The following is a 14568-nucleotide window of genomic DNA, read 5'->3' as shown; positions in this document are numbered from 1 at the left end:
ATTCTTGTTGAGATTTAATTCTATTCGCTAAGACCATAATTTATCACCTGCAAACAAAATTACTAACGATCACAAAATTCACACCAACAAGAACACACGATTCCTCTTCACTCACCTGAGCCGAATGGTGAGCACTGCTGCTGTCAATGTCCGACAAGACGTGGCCCGAGTCGATGGAGCCCCCCTGCGTGTAGCTACTGTTGCTGCTGACAGCACCACTACTGTGCGAAGAGTGAGAAGGGCAGCCATGGCTGTGCTCCACCTGTTTCACGCACGAACCGCCAGCCTCCCCAACTCTGGACGAAGCGTCAGCAAACGCCGGCGGAGGGGCCAAGACTTCTTGCACCTCCTCTGTCTTGACCTCCTTGCTGCGGTCAGTGTACATGGGAGGGGGATGGGGGGTGGTGAGGTGGTGCTGGGGCGGGGAGGGGCTGGGAACGCCCAGGTAGCCCATTATTGTTTGCTGGCCCGAGGGGGACTCTACCTGGTACACCATCCCTCCCACACCCCCCGTACCCATCACCTGGCCGGGCAGAGCCTGGCTGAAGCTGGCCGGGGAGTAGAAGGAGGGGGTTCCTGTCACTTTGGGAGAGCTGGGGTGGTACTGTCCCGCCGAGACCCCCAGAACATGACCCTGCTGGGTGACGGGAGAACTTGCGTACTGCACTCCTCCGTGCTCCGACTGTGTGACGGGAGAATTCTCCACGCTCAGAGCAACGATCCCCGTAGACGCTGTGGAACCGGTCGTCGCCGTGCTGTCACCAGACACGTTCCTCTCCAGCCCAGCCAGCATGGGGCCGTGCAAGCCCTTGAAGCTCTCTTTCTGGCTTGCGCTGCGGGCCACGCTGGGAAACTCTCTCTCCCGCGGTGAAGACGGAGAGGGGTTTCTGAGCGAGTACGGCTGGCCTGGCGAAGAAGGGGAGGGAGTGGGGAAGACGTATGGCTTGGTGTAGAGACTGTGCGTCGTCTGCTGCAGCTTGGCTCTGTAACTGCCGGTGCTGCTAGCGGGGGACAACTCCTGCAGGTGTGGTGTGGCGGGGGATCCTTTGCCGCTGCTGCCAGGCGAGCGGAACAGCTCCAGCGACTGGGGAGGGAGCGCCGGGCTGCGACTGCCTGGGGTGGGAGGAGTCATCTTGTAGCCTGGAGCCAAGGAAAAAAGTAAGTTACTGTATGCAGTAAACCAACACAGTCAAATATGTGGCTTATAATCATTTACAGGCAGGTTGGGTCCGTCAAAGAAAAGTTCCCATTCTAATGGACAATAAAGTGTTGTTACTGTTATCATATACACACTGCTAAGGCCTAAAAAAAAAATAGGTGTGGTTACGGTAACCCGACCTACCCTATTTTTAGGGGCCGATCCTATAACTTTTTATTACATTTGTCAAAAAAAAAAAAAAAAAAAAAAAAAAAAAAAACGAGTGCAAAAAACGCAATGAAAGCAAAAGCGCCCGTGTCGCACACTTATTTCCCTGTCAAGTATGTTTAATTTGTACACATTAGAAAAAAAAGTAAAAAAAAAAAAAAAGTGATTGCCTACCTACCTACCCTATTTTTTTTGGCTATGTTACCGTAACCACACCTATTTTTTTTTTGGCCTAATATAGATCAAGTCACTACATACAGCAAATCAAACAGCTTCTCTTGTAGCCTACAGCAAAGGAAAAGACAACATTTACATGCAAGAAAGGAAACAATCAGTTATGCTTGCTGATACTATCGCAATATACAAGCATACCTATAGTGATTGTCTTTCTTCTTCTTCGTTCATGGGCTTAGACTCCCACGTTCACTCATGTTTTTAGCACGAGTTGATTTTTACGTGTATGACCGTTCTTACCCCGCCATTCAGGCAGCATACGCCGATTTCGGGGGAGGCATGCTGGGTATTTTCGTGTTTCTACAACCCACCGAACTCTGACATGGATTACAGGATCTTTTCCGTGCGCACTTGGTCTTGTGCTTGCGTGTACACACGAAGGGGGTTAAGTCACTAAGCAGGTCTGCACATAAGTTGACCTGGGAGATCGGAAAAACCTCCAATCTTTACCCACCAGGCGGCAGTGACCGGGATTCGAACTCACGACCTCCCGATTAGAAGGCCGACGTCTTACCGCCACGCCACTGCGCCCGTCAGTGATTGTCTTTGATTCCAAGTCTTCCTAACAGCGCTGCTGCAATTAATGTCACAACCTTTTTTTTTTATCAAACACACTCAAGTATATATAAACAAAATGCAAAAACAGTATAAACCACAAAAGTACATGTAGTGCAAACTACAGAAACTCACTTCCTCTGAGCGGCATCTTTGTGTGTGGCTGTCCAGGTACCCCATGGAGAGAGCTTTGTCTGGGTGGACAGTCAATGATGATCTCTTGGTGGCCTGGTTCTGTAGAGCAATCACTCAAGTGTTAATCATAGCTCAAAGCAATTATCCTTATTTAGCCCCATGTGAGGTTCCTCGTCACACGGACTGAATCTCAAAATGTTCAATATTCTTTCAGTATGTGATGTCACTTCTTCAGGGCTAATGTCGGAGATAGCCATGCATATGTCAATTCGTAACTCAGTCTTTTGAGCATTAAAAAGGCCTGTTCACTCCACCCAACCCGAGATGGAAATAAAACACACAAACCCATTTGTCTGCATTTTTCTCTTCTCCGTCATTGCGCGTTCATTCCCCTCTAAAGCTACCCCTCCCCCTTCCTTTCCCCCTATAAAAAAAACCCAACAACCTCAAATGCAGATCTTCAAAATTTAGCAGATATACTTCTACTCTTAAGACTTCAATTCGCACATCTCACCGGCAGTCACAATGAACATACAAGAGAAGCATACAACTAAAAGAGGAAGACTCTTGACAGTTCAGACAAAATAAGATTCCTACCTTCTCCTTCATAAAAACAGATGTAGCAACTATACTTCGACTCTTTATACATTTATTTGCACATCTCACCGGCAGTCACCATGAACGCGCATACAAGAGAAGCATAAAAGCGGAAGATTTTCGACAGTTCAGAAAAAATAAAATTCCTACCTTCTCCTTCATCCAAACGGATTTAGCAACCATACTTCGACTTATACATTTATTCGCACATCTAACTGGAAGTCATGATGTACAAGGCAAGCATAAAAGAGGAAGACTTGTGACAATTCAGACAAAATAAGATCCCTACCTTCCCCTTCATCAAAACTGATTGCCATCTTGTCGCTGACGATGCCCGAGGTGGTGTTTGACGAAGCGTCGCTGATGACAGAATAACGCTGATTGCCGGCGGGCGATTTGCCGGGTGACTTGTTGCTGCGGAACTGTACTGGACCCCCATTCTTATGCAAGTCTCGCACGTCGCTGTATATGTAGGATTCTCTGTACCGCTTCTTGTCTGAAAAAGAAATAAGGTTGATTTCAGGTAAGGTGTCTAAAATCCAAAAAACTAAAAACTGATTTTTGTTGAACAACTTAACAAGAATATCTCCAAATAAATTCACAGACGTGCTAAGTATTGTGATTGACAAAGAAATTTAAAAAAAAAAATATCATTAGCTAAAATCTTTGCTTGCTTGAAACAATAGACTGCCAACGTTTCAAAATTCAGAATAAAAAAACAAGAATGGTATGTTGTTGGAACATTTAATTAATATTTAAGGTGTCCAAGACTTTTTTTAAATTTGTATTTACCACTCTGAGCAGTGATCCTCATTTGGAAACAATGCACCATTTTGAAACTCCTCATTGCCTCACCTTTCAACAGTGACTTTCATAAGCTAGAACCTCACGCCATCAGATTGATAATGCAAAAAAAGGGTAGGGGGGGGCAATTTAAACCTACCAATTGCAGTCTTACAAAGCCCAGATGCAAGTACTAGTAGACTTATCCTAAGCAAAAAAACAACAATCTACAGCCTTGTAAACTTATAATTAACTATATAGAAAATTGCAAACTCCATAAGTGTATCTGAACCCCAAGTTTAATCTGAACAGTTTTTCAAGGCAAAGAAAACCAACCTTCTGCGTCCAGATGTCTGATCTCCATAAGCTTGGGCTGGATGGCCATCTGGAACATGTGCGTTGACCGGCATATGTGCAGAAGATACTTTGACGTTACGTCGCTTTCTGTGTAGTATGCAAAACGACGACCGCCTGCACTCCCCACCGACCGAATTTCAAACTTCTTTTTCTGTTGAAGAGCAAATAAATAATAATAATAATAATAATAAGAACATTTATATAGCGCTAAATCAAAAACTTTCGTTAAAAAGGCTTGCTCTAAGCGCTTGACATCTAAACTAAAACGTCATTCACACTCTTTACAATGATGTACAAGAACTTCATGTCACACTCTTTCATTCAGTATAGCACCATTCACACAGTTGTTATTCTGTACAAGACAATAAGTTAGTCTAACATTTAGAATGTTCATAAGATGAAAACAAGAGAAAACCAGACTGATTAAAACAACTGCTTAGTGCTAACAAAGCATGAATCTTAATGATAACGTAATACATGTTTAACTGTTAAGACCATAAAAAACCTATATGCTAAAATAACTTCGAACTTTTAAGAACTTCTTATAAGATACACAGCACATCTAGATAAACACCAGAATGATAAAACAAAAGGCAACTCGTTAAAACTATTAAATGCATCAATGTCTAAAACACGAAAGACTCAAATATAAGATACACAATTCTCTAAAATTGTTTATTAAAACTGAAACCGACCTGCTCAAAGTAAACCATACCCACCCCCTCCCTACCCACCCCAACCCTCCTCCTACACTAAATACTAATTATTTCTACTCTTAACTTCCCAACTACACGTTATCCATAAACTATGCACAAATAAATATCAAACATGAGCAAGATTGATTTTTGTTGAACACACTTACAAGAATATCTCCAATCTCCAAATTACTTCACAGACGTGCTAAGTATTGTGACTGAATAGTTCAAAGACATACAAAAGAAAGCATTATCAGCAAAAATCTTTGCTTCCTGAAAACAAAATGAACAAATTGACTAGAAGCCTCGGTATTTTTGTTCTCATTGATACAGAAAAAGAACTCACATCAAAAACAAGCCTCCCAATGTCTGGCCACAGAAACGTTGATATCAAATTCTTGTAACCTGCATCATCCTGCAACAACACACACACAAAAGCAAAATTAATCAAGAGAACAAAAATCCCTTGTAAGAACCGTTACCAAGGAATTAAAATAGAAAACATTAAATTAAAATTATCACTGTAATTCCCTGTTGTAATTTGCATTAATAAACTACTTTTAAACATGAATTTTTTTTTCCTGCAAAGACTTTTTCTGTATTTCAATTAACAGCACACCATCTTCAAGTGACGAAACTTTACTTTACGTGATTGTGGAGGTTTCAGTTGCGACGCTGACATTGGCACTGTCATTTTGGGGTTGCTTCCCTTTAAAATTGTTTAAGACGGGTAGCCTTTTCAGACCTTAGCATCTCAGGCTGTGTCAATGCGTTATGTGATTCGGAGTAAGAATATGTAATTTAATGAAATTTTAAAAAATGACAATAAAAACGACAACAAAAGAAATGTAATAATGGGACACAACCCTTCATAATTGGTGGTCGTTAGTAAGAGGTGGTCGCCATGGCAGGTGCGACTCTAATTACAGGAAACAACAGCAAGGATAATAACGTACCTCATAGACCTCAACCCCCCGAGCGCAGATTGCCAACCACGTGTTGCAGACCTTGTCCGTCTTTTTCTTGCGAGCGCGGTAGAAGTGAAGATTGTGAGCGCCAGGTGGGGAGGAGCATTCCCGCACGTACTTGAGTTCCGCATCGGTGCGGGTCACGTTGTGCAGGTCTCGATGCACCAGGGGGCAGTTGTGGCCCAGGTACTCCGCACCCCTCTTTTCCAGTATCTGGTTTCGCAAGAAAAATGAATAGATGATAGTATGCATCAATACTGTTCAGTGGCTCAAAGGTAGAAGAGATTAAAAGATCGTTGGCACCCAGTATCCCCCCTTTCCTTGATTTGATTGAGAAAAAGGGGAAAGGGAGATGAAAAGAGTAACAGTCGTTGAAGCTCTATTCTTAAACTTTTAGTAAACATCTCCAAAACCTTCCATGAAATACTAACATGAGACGTCAAGACATAAATCTGTTCTCTACCATCTGAACAGTACATGCGTTATGTACCTGTAGTTAATATGTAGTAGGCCACAGCATAACCACACCATGCATCTGATCATTCAAAACTAGACTTCTGACTTCAAAAGGCATTACAAAGTTCAAGAGACAAAGTCTCATTTCTCCTTAACATCATCTCTACCAACGCAAAGAAAATACTTACCCAAGCTGGAAAGTACTGGCGAGGGTCAAAGTATCCAGCAATGTGTTTGTCAGCGATGTAGTTGCCATAGTCTGCTTGCAGGGCAAAGCCCACGATCTGGAAACACTTCTCTTCGTTGTACAGGTGATTGTACTTGAGCACGTTCTCCTTCAGCTGCAGGTAGTACAGGTGTCGCGTCACCTTCTCCCTGTTCGTTACAGGCCACAAAAATGTTAGATCAAAACAAAACTGCAAAAGGAGAAACGAAAAAGTTCAACTAAATACTGCAAACAACAGTACAACAAATACAGACATAGACATTCTCTCTCTTTCTCTCTCTTCTCTCTCTCTCTCTCTTCTCTCTCTCTTCTCTCTCTCTCTCTCTCCTCTCTCTCTCCTCTCTCTCTCCTCTCTCTCTCCTCCCTCTCTCTCTCTCCTCTCTCTCTCTCTCTCTCTCTCTCTCTCTCTCTCTCTCTCTCTCTCTCTCTCTCTCTCTCTCTCTCTCTCTTCTTCTCTCTCTCCTCCTCAAACAAGAAAAAAATGTACAGAAGGTATACAGGTATACAGGTATACAGGCTAAATCAGAAATCTTACAGTTTCACAAGTAATTGAATTCTTTCCAATAATTGACTACAAAAATAAATACAGAAGTATAATTCTTTCAAGAAATAAATACACCCCCAAAAAAACATTTAATTCACAAAAGTGTGAACACATTTTTAATTTGATGCTTATGACTAAAGCACAGCTGTCACCACACTTACAGAGTCTACCGTTCAGTATGTCAGCTTACCTCAGTAACACGACTTGGTCAACGTAGAACTGGACTCGAAACCACACGCTGAACAGTGGCTTTCCCTCGCTATCCAACCCCTGCAAGAACAGTTATACATGCATTATGTATCATGGACCCTGTATAGAATAGCATAGGTTTGCTACTTTGTTTTGGAAACTGATGTACAACCTTAAAATGCACATTTCTGACACTGTTGTTTCAAAACATAAAATGTTAGGAGAAGGGCAATGCCTTTGGGACAGTCGACAACCAGCCAAGACATTGCATACCCCGAGCAAATGAGAAATCGGCTCTCTCTCTCTCTCTCTCTCTCTCTCTCTCACACACACTCAATCAATCAACAATTTTATTCTGTTGCTGTTCACAATATAAAACTGTAGCTCAAAAGTCCTGTTCTCACAAGATAATTTCTTAACATGGACTGAGTTCCGTGAATCTTAAAGGTACTGAACTTGTCAAATCCAGGTGCACGGAGCCCCTGGGGCTTTTAGTCATACCTCAGGCAGCTATCCGTTAGAAGAACTACCAAGTTTCATTGACTTGCACCCAAAGAGTCGAGAACTGCGATTTTTTTTGCGAATTAATTTCGTACTCGGACCCGGCTGGTCTTGACCTATTTTTGGATCTAAATTTAGATCAGGTAGATCACCACATCATGCACAAAAAGACATGTCACTAGCAAACTATGTCAGACGTCATCATGAGTTTGTGAAAACAAAATGGAGGCCGGAATCACTCAGTTGAATCGAACTACGACCAAACACCACGTAATAACTAGGTTAATTTATGCACTCGCGTGAACAAGAAACTGTCGAGCTTTACAGATGTCGTCGTTGGGTAGTTTTGGGTTTGTTTTACTACCATAGGAGGATTTTTGAACTGTAAATGCACTCAGCTGCAACAAAAACGCAAAACGAAGGCTGTGAGCTGAGCTGCACTGTGCCTTTAATGACCAAAATGTAGTGCACTTTAAAACATACCTCCCCTGGGCCAGTTTTCCATTTCTTTGGTGCAACTTTGGATATTTTCTCATCAAGAATCAAGAACTGGTACTCTTCATCTGAAATTTGTTACAATTAAAACCATTAAATAAAAGGAAACAATGAGACTTCCTGCTTCGCATTTCAAAACAACATACACGTAATAGACACATGACATGAACATAAAATAAATGTACATTCACATGTCCCACCGTCTTCTAACAAACAAGAAAACATCAGTCAAGAATGACAATAGCCAAATATGCATACACAAATGCTGCACACACAAACACACAGACACCCACACACACGCGCTCACACACACACACGCACACACACACACACACACAAACGCGCGCACGCACGCACACACACAGTAACACACACATAGAATGGCGTGGCGTATTGAAACAAACAAAAACACTCCTGGCATTGTACCAACATCAGCAGGCCACCTCTAAGCTTACACACAACATCCGCTCTTTTTTATTTGCATTTCCTGCAGCGACAGCCCTTTGTTGACTTTAAACTCAAAAACTCCAATTCACAAAGAATGCTTGGATTTTGTTTGAAGTTGAACACACTGTCTCTGTGGACTCATGTTAACCTGAAGGTAAAAAAGTCAGCTTACCTCTGAGAATGGCCAGGCCAAAGTACTCCGTCTCTCGCAGACTGAGGTGTGCTGCCACCTGGTTGAACACCTCATACAGCTTGCCTTTGACCTGAAAGAGAGAAACAAATGAAACAATCCATCATAGTCTTACACATCCTCTTAAGATGGAGTACCGCTGCCCATATGGTCGGGTGATTGAAAATGGTTGTACATATATATAATTTTCCAATTTGAATGACGGAGTAATTTTCCTTCTCTGCAGTAAGTGGCCCCATGATTATTAAGCACAGGTACTGTCAAAAACAACAAGATCAGTCGCAGGCAATTCAGTCATACATCTAGACCCACACTGCAGCCTTGTACCCTCTTTCAAACAGAACTACAATACCCTAGCAGCTGCCTGAATGTTACACCTTTGGGATAAGCCTGTTTGTAGCAGGAATGTACGACAGGAATATTTTAGCAAGGCAAACTCAGAATTGACAAAACAAGATGTGCAAATATTTTTGGAGACATGTTCTCTCATGTAATGAGCCTCAGAACACAGGTATTGCTTTACACAAAATTCAACCGGGATTTTCACCCTTCCAAGTTCTTTGTTTTGTGGCCAGTTGTTGTTGGCTTTTTACTGAGGAGCACTCAGAGTAGGCAGGCAATCCCTGGATAAGATCTTTTTATGAAAAAATTATTATTACTATATCTTCTTCTTCTTCTGCGTTCATGGGCTGAAACTCCCATGTACACTTGTGTTTTTTGCACGGGTGGGATTTTACGCGTATGACCATTTTTACCCCGCTATTTAGGCTGCCATACCCCGCTTTCAGGGGAGTATTATTATAATAATTATTACTATTATCATTACTGGTGCTACTTACATCGACATGGATAATGAGTTCCTCCCCGCTGAGCAGGACGACGCCGATGGCCTTGCGCTTGTTCTTGCTGCCTGTGCTCGTCGTCGCGGTCACAGAGGTCATGGTAGTCGCTCAGCGCCTCGGCCAGGCGCTGTGAGTCCTCATCCCTTCACATGGGGGTCACCTGCACACACACAATCACACAGATTTCTATATATATACTAATATAGTGGTTTCAGTATAATTGTTGGACTTCTAGTTTCTAAGTAAGCATGGGACTAGTACTATTAGTAACATTTACTGCTTAAAATACAACAATCGGAAGTAAGTTTGGAGAATTTTGTTCATAACCATTCTTATTTTGTTCTTCCTTTTGATCTCTTCCTATTTTGTTTTAATAATAATAATAAGAAGAAGAACATTTATATAGCGCTAAATCAAAAACTTTCGTTAAAAAGGCTTGCTCTAAGCGCTTGACATCTAAACTAAAACGTCATTCACACTCTTTACAATGATGTACAAGAACTTCATGTCACACTCTTTCATTCAGTATAGCACCATTCACACAGTAGTTTTACAGGTTGCACTGTGCTGGCACAACAGTAACTTAAATGACCACCATCAAAAAGACACCTAGATAGTAGTTTTCAAATTTGAGTACTACAACCAAATAAAAGCAAACTAGCCCTTGAGTAAAAACCAAACACATTAGTTTTTAATCAGCTGTCAGTCTATGTCTAACCCATCCTATCATCAGGATAGAGGGTTGTCTTGTTTCAGGTAGTACTGCGACACACATATATTCTAGAGCACAACGCTTCAACGGACAGTTGATCTTGATGAGAATTCAAAATGAAACCAGGAATAAAATTCAAATGCTTTAGCATTGGAAGTGATTAAAATAATGACAATTAAAATAGTTTCAAGGAACTGCTCTTTGTTGTGATGAGTCATTGGTAGTGGTGGTAACCAAGAATAATTATTTAGTTTCAATATTTACTGAAAGCTGAAATGATAACTCGAAATTAAAACCTCTATACACACAAGTAGATAGTAATCGTTTCCAACCAGTTCCATAAGCTGACACACACCTGAAGTTAAAGCGGGTTTCAAGACTGGAGGCAAAAGCTTTACTCTCCCCATCTCCAACACCTTTCTGCACCCATGAGTCATTCCTCCCAATCCCATTCAAAATTCAATTTCCAGACATGAGGGGGAAAAAAAGATTAAAAAAACCAGAGAAAGATAAATTAGAGAATCCAATCTTGCTCTCTGCCTTGACATGCACACAGAAAATGAAGATGGCGATGTACACAGACAAGATGGATTCAAAAGGGCCCCCCAAAAACTGTGAATGGAGGCGGCAGACAGAGGTAACTGGCATTGGCAGGATGCAGACCTATCAGCCAGGGTGCATCACCGCGTGCAGCACCCCCCCCCCCTCCCTCCATCTCCTTACAGGCAAGCAGACATGGAATTTGCCCAGGGACTGGCAAGAGGCCAAACTAGCTGAGATCACTGCTGACACCCCCAGCCTTACGTAACCACTTCCCCAACAAACAGGAGAAACAGATAAAAACAACTCTTTTTCTCATTCGGGGTTGAAGCTCGAAGGATGGGGAGAAGCCAGTGAAAGATTGTCTGACAGTTTCTTGTATACTTATCTAAATTATATCAAAATGTGTCATATTTTATACCTATCATCATTGTTTTTTATCTAGCCTTTTCTGTAAGTTTTAATCATCTAAAACATTTTTTTTCAAACTCCACAACACCTCCATTCCTTCTTAATTACTAACAGTATCACTGAATCTGGAGAAAATCATGCTGCGTTGACTGATAGATTTGAGAATTGTCTGTGATTAACGCTTGATACATGGATAAATGATAGTTTTATAGACTCACCAAAAAGTGATTACAAAATAAAACAGCAATAGCTGGTGCCAACTTCGCCCATTATAGATGAGATAACTCATCATGTGATGCTAATCACCGCAATGTTCTCTGGGGTTTTCCATTTTACTGAAGAAAGCGGGGGATGGGTACACATCGATGTGTATCATGGCATACACATGGATCACTAAGGACAGATTTTCGTCTTCTTTTGCATTCATGGGTTGAAACTCCCACGTACACTTGTATCTTTCGCACAAGTGGGTTTTAACGCGTACAGACGTTTTTACCCCGCCATTCAGGCAGCCAAACGCCGCTTTCGGGGGAAACAAACTGCATGAAAACTAAATTATCAGGCTATCAAACTAACATGAAATCACCATAGTCCAAGAAACTGGCCTCTTTTACAAAAATGTTAAATAGATATTTTCTATCTGTTTAATGTTGTTGTTGTTGCACCATATTCGGTTACAACAAACAGAACAAAGAGTAACACTGCGGATGTTACAAAAAACACAACAAAGAGTAACACTGCGGATGTTACCAAAAAAACAGAACAAAGATTAACACTGCGAATGTTACAAACAGAACAAAGAGTAACATTGCCAATATTACAAACAAACAGAACAAAGATTAACACTGCGAATGTTACCAACAAACAGAACAAAGATTAACACTGCGAATGTTACCAACAAACAGAACAAAGATTAACACTGCGAATGTTACCAACAAACAGAACAAAGATTAACACTGCGAATGTTACCAACAAACAGAACAAAGATTAACACTGCGAATGTTACCAACAAACAGAACAAAGAGTAACACTGCGAATGTTACCAACAAACAGAACAAAGATTAACACTGCGAATGTTACCAACAAACAGAACAAAGAGTAACACTGTGAATGTTACCAACAAACAGAACAAAGAGTAACACTGCGAATGTTACCAACAAACAGAACAAAGATTAACACTGCGAATGTTACCAACAAACAGAACAAAGATTAACACTGCGAATGTTACCAACAAACAGAACAAAGATTAACACTGCGAATGTTACCAACAAACAGAACAAAGATTAACACTGCGAATGTTACCAACAAACAGAACAAAGAATAACACTGCGGATGTTACAAACAGAACAAAGAGTAACATTGCCAATATTACAAACAGAACAAAGAATAACATTGCTGATGTTACAAAAAACACAACAAAGAGTAACACTGCAGATGTTACAAACAAACAGAACAAAGAGTGACATTGCGGATGTTACCAACAACAAAAAAGAGTAACATTGCGCATGTTACCATTTTTGTTTGTTTTTTTGTTTGTAACATTGCAGATGTTACCAACAAACACAAGAAAAGTAACATTGCGGATGCCTACATCCTTGCTACAACCACTCATCCTGGTTATTCCCCCCTACCTCCCACCCACCTAATGTTGCCTACACCTACACAGTGGGCCGGGAGCCAGAGAAAATGTCACCCACTGCAGGTAGCCGCTCACTCCCGCCACAGCCACTTCATCATACACCCATCTCCTCCAGATACATCAGATTCACGTTCTCAGACAGTTATTTCTTCAGACTCGCAGACCTATTTAACAGACATAGAGCCCTACAAGCAGTGATGGCGCTAGTAGTTTTTTCAAAGCGGTACGCAAACTTTTATGAAGCAAACGGTCAAGAAAAAAACGGTAGGCTGGTCATTTGAACCAGTTAGAGTCCAACTCAGAGTACAGGTTTTATAGTTTGGCCAGCGAAAAAAACCGGTAGTTCTAAAATTCAACCGGTAGGTCATACCGGCAGCCAATTTTGTTCCGGAAATGTTTTCGTTTCAACCAGTAAAATACCAGTAATTACCGGTTAACGCCAATACTGCACAAGTTATGTACAAAGGCAATATTTTTACTGTGGTAGAGAACGCTCTAAAAGTCTTACATCCCAACCATAAAGTACACACAGGTAGCAGGCTGCGCTTGTGAGGAGATACAGAGAACAACAATGCCAATGGGACCAACTCAAAGGGTCTTTACAATGCAGCACCGGCACGGTTGGCCTAGTGGTAAGGCGTCCGCCCCGTGATCGGGAGGTCATGGGTTCGAACCCCGGCCGGGTCATACCGAAGACTTTAAAATTGGCAATCTAGTGGCTGCTCCGCCTGGCGTCTGGCATTATGGGGTTAGTGCTAGGACTGGTTGGTCCGGTGTCAGAGGCGTTAAGCAAACAAACAAACAAAATCACAGGTTTACTTCAGTAAGTTGAGGGGTACCAAATAGAGTCCTTTGTCTTGTGATCTTTTTCTTCCTTCATGGGCTGAAACTCCCATGTAAACTTGTGTTTTTCGCACTTACAGTTGGTTTTTACGTGTATGACTGTTTTTACACTGCCATTTAGGCATCCATGCCCTGATTCCACTGGATGCATGCTTGGTATTTCCGTGTTTCTATAACCCACCGAACTCGGACATGGATTACAGGATCTTTTCCGTGCACACTTGGTCTAGAGCTTGCTGTACACACGCAGGGGATAAGGCACTAGCAGGTCTGCACATAAGTTGACCTGGGAGATGGGAAAAATCTCCACCCTTAACCCACCAGGCGCGGCTGGGATTCGAACACTCAACCTTCCTCATAGGAGGCCGGCGTTTTATCCATAAGGCCATTGCGCCTCTCGGCATCCTCTTATCAGCAGGACTACAATTTAAAGGGATAAATGTATACAAGCTGACTTCAGTTCACTAGGGGATACACGATTATGTGGTATTTAAATCCATGACCAAATCCCTGATCAAGTCACATTATACCATTTAGTCACCCCTCGTTGTGAAATACAACTTCACAATCATCTTTGGAGAATGTGCGCTGACAACTACTCCACCCAACCGACAGGCGAACAACTTCTCTGGCATGCAAGTTGTAACCAGCATGCGCAGTTTCTCAGAGTGGGAAGAGGGTGGTAAAATAGTTTGTACAGGGCAAAACTAAAGGAAACATTCATACCTGTGATGCGCTGAATTCTGAGAGGGGCCCGATAAAGACAGATTTACAAGCAGCAGAGGTTGTGTGTAGGTGTAGGTGTATGGAGATGGAGAGAGAGATGGGGAGAGAGAGAGAGAG

The 14568-nt window shown here is 41.9% G+C and overlaps 1 protein-coding gene across 1 annotated transcript in view; it reads right to left on the bottom strand.

Moving 5' to 3' along the window:
• Positions 1-14568, bottom strand: part of LOC138951723 (uncharacterized) — a 35479-nt gene that overhangs the window by 10207 nt on the left and 10704 nt on the right. Inside the window, exons 2-12 of the mRNA XM_070323285.1 lie at positions 9578-9740; positions 8721-8811; positions 8090-8169; positions 7107-7186; positions 6335-6521; positions 5679-5903; positions 5069-5137; positions 4007-4178; positions 3177-3383; positions 2291-2389; positions 116-1140 (exon numbers count right to left, since the gene is read on the bottom strand). Of these exons, the coding sequence (XP_070179386.1) occupies positions 116-1140; positions 2291-2389; positions 3177-3383; positions 4007-4178; positions 5069-5137; positions 5679-5903; positions 6335-6521; positions 7107-7186; positions 8090-8169; positions 8721-8811; positions 9578-9679 (2337 nt within the window). The 5' untranslated portion in view covers positions 9680-9740. The remainder of the gene's footprint in view (positions 1-115; positions 1141-2290; positions 2390-3176; positions 3384-4006; positions 4179-5068; positions 5138-5678; positions 5904-6334; positions 6522-7106; positions 7187-8089; positions 8170-8720; positions 8812-9577; positions 9741-14568) is intronic.

Source organism: Littorina saxatilis, linkage group LG17 (assembly GCF_037325665.1).
Source record: "Littorina saxatilis isolate snail1 linkage group LG17, US_GU_Lsax_2.0, whole genome shotgun sequence".
Lineage (NCBI taxonomy): Eukaryota > Metazoa > Mollusca > Gastropoda > Littorinimorpha > Littorinidae > Littorina > Littorina saxatilis.
Note: the sequence above shows the minus strand (reverse complement) of the source record. Positions and strands in the feature narration are given on the sequence as shown.